Source organism: Ceratotherium simum, chromosome 2, assembly GCF_057802395.1.
Source record: "Ceratotherium simum simum isolate JZ-2026a chromosome 2, ASM5780239v1, whole genome shotgun sequence".
NCBI classification, from domain to species: domain Eukaryota; kingdom Metazoa; phylum Chordata; class Mammalia; order Perissodactyla; family Rhinocerotidae; genus Ceratotherium; species Ceratotherium simum.
In genome coordinates, this window is record NC_141901.1 from 3,575,762 (window position 1) to 3,595,084 (window position 19,323).

Genomic DNA, 19,323 nt, shown 5'->3' on the forward strand with positions numbered 1-19,323 from the left:
AGTGCACAATATGCAAGAATAGATGGGTAAAATCAGCAGAGAGATGGAAACTCTAAGAAATAATCAAAAGGAAATTCTAGAAATGAAAAACACTGCAACGGAAATGAAGAATGTTTTTGATGGGCTCCTCAGTAGATTGGACACAGCCAAGAAAAGAATCAGTGAGCTTGAAGATATGTCAACAGAAATGTCCCAAATTGAAAAGCAAAGAGAAAAAAAACAGGAAGAAAACCCCCGAACTATGGGAAAATTACACAAGGTATAACATACACATAATGGAAACACCAGAAGGAAAAGAGAGAGAAAGGAACAGAAGAAATAATAATAGCTGATAATTTCCCAAAATTAATGACTGACAGCAAACACAGACAAGGAAGCTCAGAGAACACTAAGCAGGAAAATACCAAAAAATCTACACTTAGGAATATCATATTATAACCATAGAAGATCAAAAACAAAGAGAAAATCTTGAAAGAAGCCAAAGGAAAAAAACACCTTTCCTAGAGAGAAATGATGATAAGAAGTCCATTGGGCTTCTCTTCAGAAACCTTGCAGGCAAGAGGAGAGTGGAATGAAATATTTAGTGTTGAAAGAAAAGCCTCCCTTTTCTTTTTGTGGCAGAGACAGAAATCCAGGCTCCCTTTTCGACGTGTGGAGCCGTCTCTGGAGAGGGACTGCCCAGACACGCTCTATGTTTCCCAGCCCCTTCATGAATGTGGCCAGGTAAATGATCCTAACCATGGAATGTGAGCAGAAGAGATGTGTGTCACTTCAGGGCCAAGAAAAGGGTGTGACTTCTCCATTTCCTCTTTCCCCTTCACTCTGGTGGATGAAGAAAACCACAGGCCCAAGGGTATGGCAGAGCCACAAGATGGAAGAAGCCTGGGTCCCTAAGTCACAGCATGGAGGAAAGTCACCTGTGGACCAGAAACACCCACAAAGGACTGTTACATAAATGAAAAATAAATTTCTGTTGTGTTTAAGCTTTATACATTTGGGGGTCTGTTTTTTACGGCAGCTAGTACGACACTGTTACAATTCTCTTTCCTCTTCTTCTAGAGAAACATCTCAGCATTCCTTAACGTGTGAGGTGCTCTAACCACCACATGCTTCCTCTCCAGGAACCTTCTAAGCCCTTCCAAGAACTGTCCAGAGCAGGGTCTCCCTTACCATTTTATCAAGATCTCCCAGGAATATCTTGAGGCTTTACTGAGAAATATCTAAGGTTGGGGTCATATCTTGATCCTCCTGTGAAGTGCCAGAATCCCAGGGAAGAAAAAGATACAGTCAGCAGTGACATGTCCTCCCCCTCTCCCAATCTAGGATTTCCTTGTCCATATATCTGAGGATTTCCACCATGAAATGGGCAATTCTCCCTTCCTCTGCCTCAGAGCAACCCCATGGGGCCCAATGTTGGGAGCCCTAAGTCCAAGGTTGCCTCTGATCACTGTCTCAACAAGTTATAGCCACAAAAATGCTACATCACAAGCCACCTCAGGGTTCAACAGCTTAAAACAAAACAGCGATCTCCTCTCATGTGTGTTAGTCTTCGTGTCGGTCAGAATGGCTGTGTAACACAGGTCTCATTCTGGAGCCCAGGCTGGAGGAGCAGTGACTACCTAGGCATGTTGTTGTCATGGCAGAGACAAAAGCTCCCAGAGGTATAGGTGGAAACATAAGAGACCTTTTATGACCTATGCTCACAACTTGCACAATCACTTCCACCCACATTCCATTGGCCAAAGCATGTCATATCACCAGGCCAAGAGAAAGGGCTTTGCAGTACATCCTGCACATGTGAGAACTCAGCGGGGTGTGTTGTATAACACTATCACAGGGATGCAAAGAATCAAGACTACTAATTCAATCTACCACAGTCCCCAAGGATTGGAGCAACAGGGGCCAGTAGCATGTTGACCTGAGGGCTGTGAAGCCTCTACTGAAGGTCAGAAATATGTATTTACCAGGAGACACTATAGTTCAAAATGAGTATTTTGTGGGATTTAGACTCTTTAGAACCCATATGACTTGTGCACTGCAATAATTCAATAGGAGAAAAGATGAAGTCAGACCAATAGCATCACTAAAGAATTATATATTGATTTCATAGGTGTTCTGCTCATATTATTAACCACTTACTAACAGAAATCCATCCTACCAAATTACCAAAACCATGTGCTGTCCCAAAGACTAGCTTCAGTCACTCCTCATTCAGACCAAGATGAAGTCTTATGGAGAATGGAATCATGGAATGCTAGAGCTGAGGGGAAGCTTGGACAATATCTGGTTTAACTCCCTCTTTCTGAAGATGAGGAAACCCAGGTGGAGACAAGCGATGTGACTTACAAAGCCACCTAAACATGAATGTCTGCGGTGCATGGTGCCTACCTCAGCATTCTGTTCCTAGAGTAAGTCTAGTTAGCAATTACGGACTTGTCCAAAGGTGGGTCCCATGACAATAACTGAGAGCGTGGGGCTGAGGGTTCAAAGTCAAGAATTCAGGTGGGTCACTGCTGGTTGGCTTCTTCCCAGGGAAAACCTAATCAAAGCTTCATGAGAACATGAGGGCTCTCAGAGTCTAAAACCCTAACATAATAGTCCTCTTGGGTCATCTCATAACCTGTATCACTTTTTTTGCAACAAGGTGAGATGCCAACAATGCCCCTAGTACCCTTCCCCTTCCTGACATCGTCCTCACTTTCCCATTTCAACCAGCCATTTCCTTAGAAAAGTTGAGAATGTTAATCAATTTGAGTTAAAATGTCACTCCTGCTCTAAAAATGCTAACTTTATTTACAAAAAAGAACTGTTTATTAAAAGAACCAAAAAATTCTAACATCCTCCTCTCTCCCAATATTTGAATAATTTTCTCCATCCTTCGATTAGACCTTCCCTGGTCTTGGGTTGTCTGCCATAATTACACTTCAAAGATGTGTTTGTCATACTATATTTTATGTATTAAGAACTCCACGGCTCCACAGTAGCCTCTCCCATGGCAGAGAGAAGTAAAATTCACACATAAATAAATAGAAGTGGCCACAAAAACTTGGAGAGAGATCTTTTTCAGCAGGTACTCAGGTCTCAGGGACAGTCTGAAAAGTCTGCCATACTCTCTCCTTGACCAAACTTTAGTCAGGCTCCTCTGAGCCCTCTTCTCCACTGGGCTTCTGTCTTGGGCACACGCACACCGGCTCCTGTCCCCAGCCCGCCACACTCAGTTTTAGGAAGAATCTTGCTAAGTCAGATTAGAGAGAATTCCCCCACACTGATATCTGCTCACCCTGGCCCGCCTGGCCGGTAAGAATCCTGTTAAATGGGTTTAGCAAGTATTCCCCTCCCCTTGATGTCTCCTCAGGAATTTTCCATCCACTGACCCCTCCACTCTGTTCCTGAGCTGTAATTCCCCAACTTGTCTTTGCTGTATTCAGAGTTGAGTGGGATCTCTTTCCCCTACTGCCATAGTCATGACACCTATCTTAATAATCCTGAGTAAAGTCTTCTTAACCGTTTTAACAGCTGTCAGAATAATCTTTTCTTCAACCAATTCCCAAGGAAAAGCCAACCCCTGAATCTTCTAGAATGAGAATGGCTTCAGGGCTTCTTCCCTCATCTTTGTTGTATTGTCCACAGAGCTGCAAGCAAACAACTCCTTTGAACATTTGGATAAGATCCTTCTATACACTTACTCTGTCCCCGAGATTCCGCGCTTGGGATTCAACAGGCAACAAAACCACAAAAATAGGAAGTTCCTTCTCCATGTATACTGCGAACGAAGTTCTGGACATATGCCTGCCAGAATACCAGCATGCTTCCCAAAGCTCCGGGACCCCTCCTGATCCCCCGCTCCCCTTGCTGGTCTACTCTTCATAAGGCATTCCTTGAAGCATGGCGAGAGTGCCTTGAGCGCTCATCCAAGCAAGTGCAAACCACTGGTGAATGCAAAACAGCACATGGATGTGTGCGCTCATGTTACACTCAGTCAAAAAATAAATCCGGGCTCTTCCTGCCTCTTGCACGCCAAGGTCGCACACAGTGCGTTGGCAGCTGACTGCCCCGGGGGAGAGCAGAGCGGGCAGAAGGCACGAGTGCCAGGCCAGCGACGACGAGCCGGGAGGAAGGTCAGTAGCTCCGCCGGGAGGAGCGCGCGGCGCGGACCGGCCGGAAGCGGCGCGGGGAGGAGGGGCGGGCGCGGGCGCCGTCCCCGGGCGCCGCCGAGCCCTGCTGACATCAGCCGCGCTCCTCCCCTCGCCTCCCAACACCCTCAGCTCCGGCCGGACCCTCCCTCCTCCCACCACGTGTCCTCGCCGCTGCCTCCCGAGGGGCCGCGCGCACGGGCGGCCGGAGAGACGGCGAGGATGGCGCCGTGACAGCCGGGCCGGAGCCCTCGGCGTCTCCACGGCGGCCCGGCGGTGAGCGCGCGGCGGCGGGGCGCGGGGTCCGGGGGCGGGGGCGGGGGCGGCGCGGCCCCTCCCGCGGGGCCCTGGGCGGCTCGGCCGCGGCGGGGGGGGGGGCGCCGAGCCTGCAGTTGCCACCGCCTCCGCCGCCTTTGTTGCGGGCCGGGTGGGGAGGCAGGCGGCGCCGGCTCCCGCCGCTCGGCAGGTGCGCTGGGCCGGGAGCGGGCCTGGCGGGGAGGCGGGCCCGGCGGGGGCGGGGGGCGGCGGGCGCGCTCCCGACGCGGGGCCGCGGAGAAAGGGAACTGGGACAAGATGGCTGGAGAAAGCGGAGCGCGCCCGGGGGCGCGGCGGCGGCGGGCGGGGCGGGGGCCCCCGCCCCCAACCCCCTGTCCCGGGGCCGGCGGGGAGGCCGTGCCCAAGTTCCGGCTCCAGCTCCCGGGATCCGAAGCCTGCTCCGCCCGCCCCAGACCCATCCTTGCCGCGTTCGCCTGTCGTTGTTGGAAAGATGAAGAAGCCGACTTTGAACTCGAGAGGCATCGTTTCTTTGGAAGCCCGGAAGGATGCGGCCCGCAAGATGCACACTCACTCCACACCTAGGAATTGTCCGCGCCCCTAGAGGACAGGAACGCGGCTCTTTGTACGTACTGGCCCACGAGCTCGGCACGAGAGAGAATTTTCTTCAGCCCAGAGGCAACGAGTCATTTCCCACTGGGGGCGCGCCCCAGGGCCCGGCCCCAGCAGATTTCTGCGCCTTCTTGGGTATCCAGGCGTTACCCCTCACTATGTGTCACTGACTCCCGGGCTTGGAAAGTCGCTTACGGCGGCAGAATGACTCTGTTTTCTGAACCAGCTCATGGACAGAACCATTGCATCTGGAAAATCCAGGCGATGGGTATTCTGGGCCAGCCAACCTCCTGATGCTTAACTGGCCTGTAGGAACAACCCCGTTGAGCAAGTGTCCTCTCTGTGTTCAAACACCTTCATTGATAGGAAGCCAACACCTCTCTCCCACTGCAGATAACATGATTGGGTGGCACTGGCTGTGAAAAGGTTCTGCCTTTCAATGCACTCTTTAAAACCTCTTCTGGAATGTTTACCCACCGCCCTGTTCTGCCCTTGGGTCGCTACAGAACCAGTCTGGTCTCTCTTCCACAGATAGCTTTTTAAATAGTTGAAGGCAGCTAGGTATGCTATCTGCCTACAGCCCCTCTTATCGTAATTAAATATGTCACCTTCCAGCTTCCTGGTGCTTTCCATGAAGCCCTTCCTCCTCGGGCCTGATTCTGTTCCCTTCCTTCATTCCGGGCGAACAGTGCTTTGGTTTGTGTAGGCTGAGCTGCCCCCGTCATAGGCTTTGGAGGGTTCACACCACTGCCTGATTTTTCTGAACTGCATCTTGCTTGCAGAGATGGAGTCCACAGCCTACCCTCTCAATTTGACCCTGAAAGAAGAGGAGGAGGAGGAAGAGATTCAAAGCCGGGAACTGGAGGATGGCCCCACAGATACACAGAAAGTCCGAATCTGCTCAGAGGGTGGATGGGTAAGTAAGAAGAGGTGGGGTCCACACACAGCTGTGATGAGTAGGCCTGGGAGCCAGGCTTGTTTTAAGTTTCCTCCTCAGGCAGACAGAGGAAGTAAAAATAGCCCAGCCCAGCCTGGTGTGTTTGCATTCCTGAGAAAACAGTCCTGTGGCTTTAAAAGGCACTGTGAAGAATGGAGGAGCTGGTTACAAGAACAGTCCCTTCAGCCGTGTAGCTTATCATCATCAGGTTTGGAAGTCCAGGAGGCCAAGATCGCATCTCTCTCCTGTACCACTTGTTCCCCTACGCCCTGCTGAAAGCCAGGCATGTCGTGGATACCAACTAAGTGTTTGCTGACCTATGTTAAAGTAAAAATTATTCTAACACTTGTTAAGATAGTAAAGAAGACTCTCTTCAGGACTATTGAGATAGATGTCAAGAGTGTCCCAATAGGGGAGAGAGATGGGGTTCAACACCGAATACAGTAAAGACAAGTGGGGATTTATAGCCCAGGAGCAGAGTAGAGGGGTCAGTGGATGGAAAATTACTAAGAGGAGACATCAAGGGTAGGGGGATTCTTCCTAAACTGACTTAACAGGATTCTCCCTGCAGGCCTGCCAGGGTGATCAGATATCAGGGTGGGGGACTTTTTCTATACTGACTTAGCAAGATTCTTGCCAAAACTGGGCTGGGCAGGCTGAGGACAGGAGGGGAGCCAAGGTGGAGGCCTAGTGAAGAGGGCTCAGAGAAGACTGACTATAGTTTGGGCAAGTCTTTGTCACCTATTGCTAGTTGAAGGGAATCATTTTAAATAAGACCTGGGGCATTGAATTGACATGAGGAGGGCTTTCTGAGGCGAGGCCGGTTGGTCCTGAGGGAACACCTCTCCCAATAGTTCACACAGGAGAGCTGCGTTCCCAGCTGGCCTGGACCCAGGAATTGGGATGGTAGGCAGGGGATATGGAGCATGTCCAAACAGAATAGTGTGATAGAATTAGAGTAAACTTATAAAAATGTAAATGCAATAATAATTGTAGTTATAATGATGTATAATTATTCACATCACTTACTTGGCTTCACGATAATTGGGCATGAATGGTAAACATTGTAAATAAGCCACAAATTGACATTCCTTTTCTCTGCTTAGTTTTCCATTGTGTATGAACCTTGTCAGTATATATAATATCCTTTGTTTCCAGTGACAGATCTGTATTCATAGAATCATGATACTTCCCAATGATCCAGTCCAGCTCCCCTCCACAGGAGGGAACTGGGGTGCAGAGGGGATGCGCATGTATGCTAACGTTTATTTTTTAAAATGCCTCCTGAGCTGGATCCTTAAAAGTAGTGCATTTTGTTGTATGTATGTTATACCTCAATAGAAAAAAATAAAAACACAACATGAGGCTCTGGATTCCCCTTCTAGCTGTGGGGGCTGCACTGCCTTCGGCTCTTCAGTTTTCTTTGCCCATCCTTTGCTCCTCCCTGGTTCTGACTTTTGCATCTGGGGTGACCTTGGAGGGCAGCAGTCAGTGGAGTCTAGCATGGACCAAGACCTCAAGGCAGGAGGCTTGGGCTTCGGACCAAGACCCTGGGCTTTGAGGCTAAAGTGGCCAACCCAGAACCTCTAGATGAGTGAACCTTGGAAAACGGGTGCAGTAATTGGACATCTGAGTGTGTTGGGACAGTAAGAGAGCATGGTGAAGACCATGCTTGGCTGGGAAAGAAGGAAGTAACCAGAGGAGCTGGAGGAGGGGAACTGGCATTTGTGGCCTCCGGGCAGTCTGTCATCCGTCCACAGTTACTGAGCACAGTGCTGGGTGTCATTAAGATAAGATCCCTAGTCTCGATGGAGTTGCTATTCTCGTGAGGAAGACAGGGAAGTAAACAATTAATAGTACGGTATTCGGCTGCAGTGGTGGAATACTCAAGAGGCTTCCTGGAGAAGGCAAGCATGTACCTGGTCTTGAGCAGTGGGCAGTTTTGCCCCTAGCCCCAGCCCCTCTTCGCGACATTTGGCATTATCTGGAGACATTTTTGGTTGTCGTGACTTGGGTGGGGGTTGGAGAGTGGGAGATCCTACTGGCATCTCCTGGGTAGAGGCCAGAGAGGCTGCTAAACATCTACAATGCACAGGACGGCCCCCACGACGAAGGATTATCTGGCCCAAAATGTCAGTGGTGCCAAGGTTGAGAAGCCCTGCTCTCGACCGTTAAACTAGGGGAAGAAAAGAATTGAGACTGGTTTGTCAATATGTATTTGGGTTATAGGGAATTATGTTCTGATGATCAATACAAGCCTTTCAAATGTGAGAACCATGCTCTATATTAGGATAATATTCCGTGGGAGAATTGGAGTAGAAATAACAATTTCAAGTAGAGAAAAGGAAAAATGTACTTTGAACTGAGTCTTCGTCATGAGTGGAACCAACCCAGGGAGGGGAGGGGGCTTGCACTGCAGGCTCGAAGAAGGCTGGAGCAAAAGCCCCAGAGAGAAAAGCTTGTGTGCAGAGTAGGAGCAGCTCCCGTAGCTGGAGCACTGTAGCCGGAGCCCGAAGTGCGTGCCAGGGAGTGAGAGGGGATATGGCGAGAGAAGTAGGACAGGCAGGGGCCAGAGCCAGCCCTGAGGGAGGGCGAGGTGTGCGGTGCTGAGGAGTTGAGCGCTTTCTTTAGGAGCTCTGGGAGAAGTCCTTGGCTCCTCGTTCTAGGGGAAGCCTGGGTTCAGCTAAGGCCCGCGTGGTCTGCTGAGAAGGCATGGGCTTTGGAGTCAGAGTTCCTAACTCTGTGGCCTTGGTCATGTTACTTAACAGCTCTCTTTCCTCCCCCATAAGAGCTGGGTAGTGCTCCCTATATCTCTATATTATTTGAAGGAGTCAATAAGATAATATATTTAAACGTGTAAGAGCGAGTGCCCCACACAGTGCCTGGCATACAGCAGGTGCGCTATCTGGGCCCTCAGGTGCCTGCCATCCTGGCTGGGTGGTTGTGCGGCCTGGTCGGTGAGGCAGTGTGATGCGGAAGTTCTTGACGACGGTTCCCTGGGAGATAAGCGTTGGTAGGCCAGCTTGTCCTGCAGGGCCAGGCCGTGCACACAGCTGAGGGAAGAACACTTCTCTGATGAGTCCTTGATCTTGTGAGGGAAGGGAAGAGGACAGGGATTGAGGGCCCACACCTTCGAGGCCAAGAAAGGGTGTCTGGGGGTTGAACACCGGCTGCCCGACTTTTGAGGTTTGCCCAGGGCCGGCCCTGTTTACCTTCTGCTGTGCTCGGCCAGATAAAACGCCTCTGTGGAGAGGGGAGGTTCGCACAGCAGGGCCTGGCTGAAGGCTTGCTCAATTCTCACAGAGGGTGGCTGTGAGGAGGGTTTCTAAGCCACTGCCCTGCGCGCCTCTGGAGCATAATGTGGGCTTGGAAGATCCTCCGTGGCTCAGGCATTAATAGGAGATGAACCCAGCACCAGCCTTCAGCTGCCTTCTCGAAACTTCAAGGCTCCTGACATTTTTACTAGGCCTGGGACGTGTCACCTTCTGCGAGTATTGATGGCCCCTCTGAAATGACAGGCAAAGCCAGTCCTGTGTCCCATTTTATCAGCAAAGGAAAAGGGACTATACATAGGTATGGCCTAGATCTGGAATTTCCTAGGGAGAGAGAAGGCCAAAGGGAGAGCTGTTTAAAAACCTGGGAAGGGGGAAGCGATGGGGTAGAAAATTCCTGGCTGACTGGCTTTCCAGATTGATGAAGAAGTCGGGAAAGGCTAGTACCACCCGTTTGTCCCTCCTAGTATTTCACTTAGGGCCTTTTGTCCATTCTTACTCCAAAGAGGAGGCTCAGTTTTGTGACACATGAAATTCAGATTATTTGAAATTATTCCAAGTGGAACAAGAGAAGGGAAATACAGAGATTATTTGCTTAAATCTTTTATTCAAAAATAACTTTTTAAGTGATTACTATCTGCAGGAAGTGTCCTAAACTTAGGGAAATGGAACAAGCAGAGGTTCTGCCCTCAACGAGCGTGTGTTCTTGTGGGAGAAGCAGACGAGTGAACCAAGAGAATGCTGCCGTGTGATAAGGCCTGCATAGTGTTGAGCCCAGGGCACCACGGAGCATGTGGGGGGCACACAGCCGATGGCGGGGCGGGTTTCCCAGGGAGCAGGATGGCTTGGAAAGTCTTGGAAGGTGGGTGGGCGTTAGCCAGGCCAAGAAGCCTCCAAAGCAGTGAGAGACGCGTGTGCTGAGACATGGAGGGTTGGAGGATGGTTTGCTCAGGGAGCTGCAAGCAGTTGAGTATAGCTGAGCGTGGAGGTGGGGAGAGTGGAGGGCTAGTCACCAGGGAGGCCACTTTGTTCTCTAAGGGCTGGAGCCTTGAAGTCAGACAGTGCTAGGTCCAAATCTCAACCCTGCCATTTATTGGCTGTGTGGCTTTGGACTAGAAACGAGGCCTCTCTGAGCCTGTTTCCTCTTTGATTAAATGGGGTTGTTGGGGGAAATCAATGAAGCAGTTAGAGGGCCTTTCTCAGGAAGTGCCTCCTACATGTAAGGTGCTGTGAAGGTGGGGAGGGAATTAGGTGGACTTCAGCAATAAGCAGGGGAGGTCAGTATATCTCAGTGATTGATGGCCAGACACCTGAAGAGCCTGCAGGCTGTGCAGACACTAATTTTCTAAGCTGATGAAAAACATTGTCATAATCACACAGGCCCTAGATTGAGCCTTGGGGAATAGCTTTGAAAGCTGTAATACAGAGTAACCAGCCCGAAACACATGGCCTGGTGATTTCTCACCACTGAAGATGATGAGTTGTGGAGTAGGATTTTAATGACCAAAAGAAAAACCTAGTAAAAGGAAAAGCAAATAGTTGAATAAACAAGAAGTGGTTGGCTTGGGTGGCTTGGCTGCCTTTCCCGGTGCCCCCTCCCACTCCCACTGGGGGTGGGGAAGTGGGGAGAGGGTGCGGAGCAGGGCCGTCCTCTCTGACCTTAGGGCTTTCTGCTGCAGGTCAAGGCATCAAAGCAGACTAGTTTGCTCTGGTATCTCATTACATAAATTTAAGCTCTAATTAGCCCCTCTCCCCTCCTGCTCTTGCTGGCGTGGACTGGAAGAGGCCAGATCAGGCCCCTTCTCTCCCTGGCTCCTCCCTGGGCAGCTTTGGGTGCTGAGTCAAAGGCTGGGGCTAGTGCCCCTGGAAATGGAGAATAGTGCCCAGGGACACTGGCGCCCCACAGGCTGAGGGTCTGTGAGTGAGGGAGAGAGCAGGGTAGGGAGAAGTGTGTTGTGTTGGTGGTGTTTCCCTGTGCGAGGTTGGTTCCGGGCTCTGCAGTGGGCTGTGTGAGCCGTGAGCAGCTCTCCCTCCCTGCAGGGCGTGAGGATACCATGTCTGGTGTCTCCTGCCTGGTGATCTGGGGTGGGAGTCTTCTCCTCGAGGTGCTGCTCTGCTTCTCTGGGAACTGTGGGTGGTGAGTGCTCAGCGGGCACGGGGGGCTCGTGCCTGTGTCTTCCTTTTGCCTCTGGTAGGCGTGCGAGTGTGGACTGATGTTTCCCTCAGGTCGAGGCCCCGCCCTGTGAGATGAGGGCGTGTGAGTCTGTCTGCATGTGCCTATTAGTCGTTGAGAAAGGCCTGTTCGCTGTTCCAGGTGCCAGCCCTATTCGATGAGGTGGCCATATATTTTTCCGATGAGGAGTGGGAACTTTTGACGGAGCAACAAAAGGCCCTCTACCGGGAAGTCATGAGGATGAATTATGAAACTGTCCTGTCCCTGGGTAAAGCTTTGTTTTCCTATGTCTCCTAGAAGCCCTGAACCCAGAGAATTGTTTCCATGTCTCTCTTTGCTGATGTGTCCAAGATCCCTCTCTCCTGAACAGAACTCTGTCCCCTCAATGCCTGTGACCATTTAATTTCCTGTTTTTGATTCAGGCAGGATATAAATATTGTGTCCTTCTACTTAGCAACTTGTGCCAGCTCTCAGAACCATCCTCATTCGACCCAGGCATTTGCGACAGAAAAAATGAGACAAAACCTAAGAAGTGTCACCACGGGTCTGGGCCTGTGCCTCATGTGATCCTCAGGAGGGAAGGCAGGCCTCATTCTTACCCTGTCAGCCTCAGAGGCTTGGGGACATACCCTAAAGAACCCTTGCGCCCTCCCGGCATTGATGTCCATATTATTGGAGTGTAACCGTTTGGAGGGATTTCCCAGTCTGCTCATACAGGTACCAGAATGCTCATTAGGTCAGTGGCTGCATTCACCCACTTCCCTGCTAAATGCAGTTCTTCTTTCTTGTTGCTCGTACCGGCCCTCATTAGCAGAGATCCATAGATTCGCTTGGACGGACCTATTTCCCATCATATTTTTTCTTTAAGTATCCCCAAGCCCTTTTCCCCCTGTCGTTCATAAATCTCCATATTGAGACTCAGACTGGGAAGAGGGCAGTGTTCCTGAAGTATTATAAAGTACTTATTTTGGCAGTGCTCCGAGACAGTAACACACAGCTGTTACCTGTTTTATTTCCTATAAACAGAATTCCCATTCCCTAAGCCAGACATGATCACTCGGTTGGAAGGGGAGGAGGAGTCTCAGAATTCTGACGAATGGCAGCTCCAAGGAGGAACCTTTGCAGGTACTACCATTAAACCAATCCAGCCTCCATCCAATGGGAGCATTCTGAAGCTGATTAAGTCTCCATATAGATTCTGTGGGGTATTTAAGAGTAAGGCAGGGTTATGAGACCGAAAGATTGTGGGCTTTGGAGTTTCAAATTCTCCTTTCCAGTGCTGTGTAACCTTAGGCAACTTCAGTCACCTCTCTGAGCCTCCATTTCTTCATCTGTTAACTGGGGTTAATAAGTCTCCATGTGCAACCTTGTATGTAGATGAAGCAAATTGAAGCTTGTATGGCATTTGGTCCAGCACACATCCTGAACGAGGCCACCTCAGTAGTGCACCATTCACCTCTGGAAATGAAGGAAAACAGTGTGACAGAGCACACATTCAGAGTTATTTTACCCTGGCTTCTTGTCCATTTCATCTTCGGTAGAAAAAGCAATAGCAGCTGTAGAATGCATTTGAACAAATATGGCTAAGAAGCACGTGGTGCATTAAGAAGAAACATAGGAGAGTAGCAGTTGGATAAATACAGCTTCTGAACAGCCAGAGTGGTTTTATTTGGCCTTCTCTCTTTAGGTAAGAGTTTAAAACTGCAGTATTTCATGGATTCTAAGATGCGTTTTTCCCCCCACCACTTTAACATCTTTGAAATTGAGAATGCCTCTTAAAATTGATGGGATGTCATTGTTTAATTAGTGGCATCTTTTTCTTTCTTGGTGGCACATAATGGTGCATCTTGCAACTGATGGCATCTTAGTTTTGGTGAGATATGGTAACCCCAAGTCATAATCCATTTCTGTGACTCACTTCTAAATATACACATACAGCGAAACCCAATTCTGACATTGGTGTGCAAGAACCAGTTTTTTGCCTTACAAACTTAACTTTGCTAAGTGTGGTTTTGCTGTAGATTTTCTTGGTTTAAGGGATGCAATTCACCCCATGGTGCATCCAGATTCTGTAATATTATGTGGTAGTATGGGCTATATTTGGCTTCTCATCCACATAAAAATTATTTTGACCCAAACACGGTCCACAAAATTTTGCAATCCAAGCTTGGCACCTGCGTCCAGTTCCCAGCTCTGCCACTTTCTTGCTCAGCTGCCTTGATGCATTACTTATCTTCTATGGCCTCATCTGCAAAGGAGGACTAATTACACAGTTAACTGTGAGAATTGGATGTGGTAATCCATAGGAATTTGCAGTGGGTAAGGACTTAGGAAATGTTATCTGTTATTAAAGTTACTAGTTTTGGTGAACTTCAAATTAAGGTATTCTTGGCATTTCAACCAAAGAAATCAGGGAATAAGCCAGAAATCTTTTTACTTACTGGCATTATCTTTGCCCCTCCCCATTTGTCTCCCAGACAATGAAGAATCTGATGTGAAGCCTCCAGACTGGGCAGGCCCACTGAGCACCAGCTCACCGTTTCCCCAGCCTCAGCACCTTGATGGCTTTGGCCTCCGTCTGCCACGGGACATCACTGAGCTGCCCGAGTGGAGTGAGGGGTACCCCTTCTACATGGCCATGGGCTTCCCAGGGTACGACCTCTCAGCAGACGACATTGCTGGGAAGTTTCAGTTCAGCCGGGGCATGCGCCGCAGTTACGATGCCGGGTTCAAGCTGATGGTGGTAGAATATGCCGAGAGCACCAACAACTGCCAGGCTGCCAAGCAGTTTGGAGTGCTGGAGAAAAATGTTCGAGACTGGCGCAAAGTGAAGCCGCAGCTCCAGAATGCCCACGCCATGCGGCGGGCATTCCGAGGCCCCAAGAATGGGCGGTTTGCTCTGGTGGACCAGCGCGTGGCCGAGTATGTCAGATACATGCAGGCCAAAGGGGACCCTATCACCAGGGAGGCAATGCAGCTGAAAGCTCTCGAAATCGCCCAGGAAATGAACATTCCAGAGAAAGGGTTCAAGGCAAGCTTGGGTTGGTGTCGAAGAATGATGCGAAGGTATGACTTGTCTCTGAGGCACAAAGTGCCCGTGCCCCAGCAACTGCCTGAAGACCTGACCGAGAAGCTCGTCACCTACCAGCGGAGTGTGCTGGCTCTGCGCAGGGCGCATGACTATGAGGTGGCTCAGATGGGAAATGCCGACGAGACGCCCATTTGTTTAGAGGTGCCATCACGGGTGACTGTTGACAACCAGGGGGAAAAGCCCGTCTTGGTCAAGACGCCAGGCAGGGAGAAACTGAAAATCACAGCAATGCTGGGTGTATTGGCTGATGGGAGGAAGTTACCTCCATACATCATTCTGAGGGGCACGTACATCCCCCCCGGGAAGTTCCCCAGTGGGATGGAAATTCGCTGCCACCGGTATGGATGGATGACCGAGGACTTGATGCAGGACTGGTTGGAAGTGGTGTGGAGACGGAGGACTGGCGTGGTGCCCAAGCAGCGAGGGATGCTGATCCTGAATGGCTTCCGGGGCCACGCCACTGACTCTGTCAAGAGCTCCATGGAAAGCATGAACACCGACATGGTGATCATCCCAGGGGGCCTGACCTCGCAGCTCCAGGTGTTGGACGTGGTGGTCTACAAACCGCTGAATGACAGTGTGCGGGCCCAGTACTCCAACTGGCTTCTGGCTGGGAACCTGGCGCTGAGCCCAACCGGGAATGCCAAGAAGCCGCCCCTCGGCCTCTTCCTGGAGTGGGTCATGGTGGCATGGAATAGCATCTCCAGTGAGTCCATTGTCCAGGGCTTCAGGAAGTGCCACATCTCCAGCAACTTGGAAGACGAAGACGACGTCCTGTGGGAAATCGAGAGTGAGTTGCCAGGAGGAGGGGAACCGCCCAAAGAATGTGACACTGAGAGCGTGACAGAGAGCAACTGAAGGGAAAGCCGAGGTAACCAGGCAGGAGCGAGTACTCGCTGCTGCACTGAGTGACATGTTTGTGTCTACGGATACCTTTTCTCTTGCTGTTATTTTCCTCTATTTCCAAGAACTCTTCGAGCCAACAGTGCAGTACTATAGAAAACAGGCCATCAGTACTTTCTCCTTTATGTGAGACTTTTCTTGCTTGCTTACTTTGTGAGTATGTTGCTATGCAGCCTGGACCCAGGAGCACTGGTACGATACATAAAATGAACACGGAGTGAGCTGCCAGAACATTTCATCTGAGAGCTGTAGTGCTGAAAGATTATTTGGGCCTAAAGGAGCATAGTCTGACATTGCTGAGTTAACCAAAAGTTTTGTTGAAAAGCCAGCTTTTCTCTTTCCCTCATGAGTTGTCTGAACAGGTAGGGCCAGTGTGTGCATCTGGTCCCCCTGGGGCACTTGTGCTCACTTTCACTGGCCTGTGGGGCCATGACACAGGGAGGGCCCCAAGTATGGCTTCAGACCGTGTCCTCTGGGCCTCCGACCTCCATCCTGGGGTCTATAGTAGCCCACTCTGAAATAAAAGTAGTAGATTATGCTTGCTTTTCCCTAGGAATTCAAAAGTGTTTTAAAACATCATCTTATTCTCATAATGACCTTCACATGGAGTGAGCAGTTACAATAATTTCTTGTAGTCGTCAGATGTCTGAAGAGAGAGATTTTTAAATTGAATCTTTGCACCAAAAAAAGAAAAGAAAACAGGGTGCATATCTAGGACTACAGTGAATAAAGTCTGAGGGCCAAGGACAGTAGGCCTGGAATTTTCAGAGTTGAGTATAGAGGGGAACAGCTTTACAAGGATGTGTGGAGTTGGGGACAAACAGTCAATGCTAGTGGCCTGAGCCTACAGCCCCCCACACCGGGACACAGGAAAGGAACAAACAACTCATTTTACCTTCTTGTTCTCATTTCCTTAATCATCAATTAATTTGTTCCTCCAGACAGTGTTTCATTTTTTTACAGAGGACCTAAAACCATCTTGACATTTTTTTCTTGTTTAAAGTGTAACTAGGTGTTTCCACCTGACTTGTTGTTTTTTCCAGGTGAAGTGCTAATAGAAATCCTGTCACCCCACTTCATGCTGCATACATTTAAGAGTGACTTACATCTCCTTCCTGCCCCCACATCAAATTGTACTCATATCGCTAAACCTGCTGTAACTCTGGGACCCCCGGAAGTGCAGTGGAGCGAAGAAGTTCCTACTCTTACATTCAAAATCCCCAAAATTGCTTTTTTTTCCTCTCGTGTCCCCTACGTTTTCACCTCATGAATTGAGCCCCCCTTTTCTGCTAGCCATTGTACTGCCTCCATTGGATATCAGACTGAACTATACTGAGTTTTTATCCTTTTCTCATTTTACCTTTTGTTTTTTTCTCTCTCCTTGTTAAATAACATTCTTTTTATTTTTAATTTTTAGTTTTTAATTTTTAATTAAATTTTTAATTTTCTAAGCTGTTTGCTACTCAAAGAACTGGATCAAAAACGGCCGGAAGAGGAAAGGGAAAAAAACGATGCCAGGCTGCCGCTCTGAGTGTAGGCGTTTATGCCCGACATCAGCCGTGAGCTTTGCTCATCTGCTGCCACACTTCTCTGGGCAGCTGCCGTTTTCTGACTGAGGAGGTGACAGAAGTAGATAAGGATTCTCAGTGTACAGGAGATTTAGGAGGAGGTGTGGGCATAAAACTGCCTCTTCTCAACTATTTGAAAATCTGACTAATGATATAATTATGTTTGTTAAAAGTTATACAGTACCTAAATTCCGAGGTTAATTCACACTTAGGTTCTTTCTCTTTTCCAGCAAATGGAACTGTGTTTTAAACAGTTGGGGAGCAAAATCCTCAAGAAGATTCCTCGAAGTGTGGATACACAGGGAACAGCAGGAAGAGGCCGTGCGGCTCGGACAGCCCGGGTCTGGGTCACAGCCTGTGCTCCCCTCCCGCGACATGGCCCAACCACACCCCACATCCTTGAGGTGTCACAAAAGTCTAGGACCCTTAATTTCATCAGACATGATTAGAAAAGAAACTGCTTCTGCCCTTCTTATTGTTTTAGAGATTATTCCATGTGTCCATCAGAAGAAACCTGTAAATATGAATGAACAAAGGTGTTTACTGGAGAAGAGAGCATTTGTTCCATAGCAACAAGAGACAACTCATATGGGCCCAAGTCCACTAATGTCCTTTCTGTGCAGAAAACCTCAAGTAAATGTTTTCTTCTGCCTTTAAAAATGCTTCCAAGGGTAGAACCTGTCCTCACACAGGTCAAGACTGCATAGAAGGCTTTTATGTCATTGATGTACACCTGCTACTTACACATCTCCTCTTCTGGAAAAATGAGACACTAATGATAACAACATTCAGACACTGACCGGGCGCCAGCAGATGGCTTTTCTACAGACAAACTAGGTCAGTGTGGAAGATACAAGTTAACATGAACTATGCTGTTTTATCTTCCCAATCTGGTTGGCAGCTAGACTTTTTTAGGGTCTCATTTAATGGCCCTATTTTTCATTATTATTATATTTAATGATAGGGCAGCATTTAATACACAAGCTCTTCTGTTTCTCAGGCTGCCTGCAGAAGTCCCCATAAATTATCTGCTGTCTACATGGTACAAGGCTCATTGACTCATCTGATACTTGGATTTGTTAATTTCTTTAATATTTTTTTATCACACCAGGCCCTTTAGCCACAGCTGTTTCCAGACTCCTCATCTCCTTCTACCCTACAGGAGTAGATGGGAGTCTTTGAATTTTTACACTATAGTAATTTGCATTCCCACATAAGTCAAGTGTTATGAAAACATTCCTTCAAAGCTACTTGTGCTATAAAATATATGCCAGAACCTCACAGACAAGCCATTGCTAGAAATGTCATTCCAATGTCAACTCTGGATAACAGGCTACCATAACCACTTTTCCTTTTACTGTAGACTCAACTCATTTGTATGTTATACTGTTCTTGGCATCTTGAAAACACCTATTTCTACTCAGGTACTCATTTTCCTATTAGTGACTCACCTTTGTCATTTTTTTAAACCAGTTTTCTTCCAAGAGGGGAAGTCTCAATTTCTGGTGTCTGAATAACTTTCAATATTTCACTTGTTTTCCCATTTGCTTTTACCTGTACTGTATTCTTTGTCATCTCAAATGGCATCTATACCCAGCTACTTGCCATTCCAGAAGTTTCCATTCCCTCCAGTTCCACTTAATTTTCCCTCCAATGTCCTAGTTCCTGGCCTCTTTATGTCCTATTTTACTTCGGGAGCTTCAAGGATTCTCTAAGACCTAATTTTGGGTTCCTGCATTGGAGCCATAGTTACCTTGCAGAGAAAATGGGTTCAACTCCTGTTTCCTTCCACCAACACCTCCTCAAGTCTCATCGTCACCTGATAGGTGATGCCTTACAGGTTGCATAGCACTGGAACTTTCCTAGAGTAATGGCTCTACTGTCAGGGTTTTTCTGGGCTCATTGTTCCACTGACTTAATTATGATCTATGCCTAACAGAGCCCCAGTACAACTATTTTGCAGAATGGCTATTACCCTAGAATTACTATAGCACATATTGAGAGATAGTTGTACTCCCCAGTAGGTAGGAACTGACCCCAACAATAAACTTTGATAATAAAGACAATTGGCTATGGTGGTTTTATTTACCTGTTTGCATTGTGAAGAGTCACATTTTAAACTATCATTTATGCCTGATTTTCCATTCAGTTTCATACCAATATATTACACCCTTGAATCAAAAGTGTCTGTTCATGGGATGGCAATATAAGTAATGTTGGTGTCTTTGAAGACAAAGGGAAGAAAAATTATATGTGTGTTTTAAACTGGCTTTTGAAAGGGTGGGGGAGGCCTGGCATAAACAGCTTTTTTCTCTGTCATGTTTAGATGCTCTCAGGAATGGTACGTTACCAAAATCTCAT

The 19,323-nt window shown here is 48.4% G+C and overlaps 1 protein-coding gene across 4 annotated transcripts; it reads left to right on the forward strand.

Moving 5' to 3' along the window:
- Positions 1–4,265: 4,265 nt before the first annotated feature.
- POGK (pogo transposable element derived with KRAB domain) lies at positions 4,266–19,028 on the forward strand. Of its 4 annotated transcripts, none has more exons than XM_004425084.3 (6): positions 4,266–4,409; positions 5,801–5,934; positions 11,542–11,668; positions 12,427–12,525; positions 13,878–15,362; positions 17,193–19,028. In XM_004425084.3, the coding sequence occupies exons 2-5, from the start codon at positions 5,803–5,805 to the stop codon at positions 15,347–15,349; spliced, it is 1,830 nt and encodes a 609-aa protein (XP_004425141.1). In that variant the 5' UTR covers positions 4,266–4,409; positions 5,801–5,802; the 3' UTR covers positions 15,350–15,362; positions 17,193–19,028. The 4 variants fall into 4 exon arrangements, with proteins under 4 accessions (XP_004425141.1, XP_087293515.1, XP_087293510.1 ...); XM_087437384.1 differs by lacking the exon at positions 4,266–4,409 and adding an exon at positions 4,796–5,031; XM_087437389.1 differs by lacking the exons at positions 4,266–4,409; positions 11,542–11,668 and adding an exon at positions 4,792–5,031.
- The last annotated feature ends 295 nt before the right edge of the window (positions 19,029–19,323 follow it).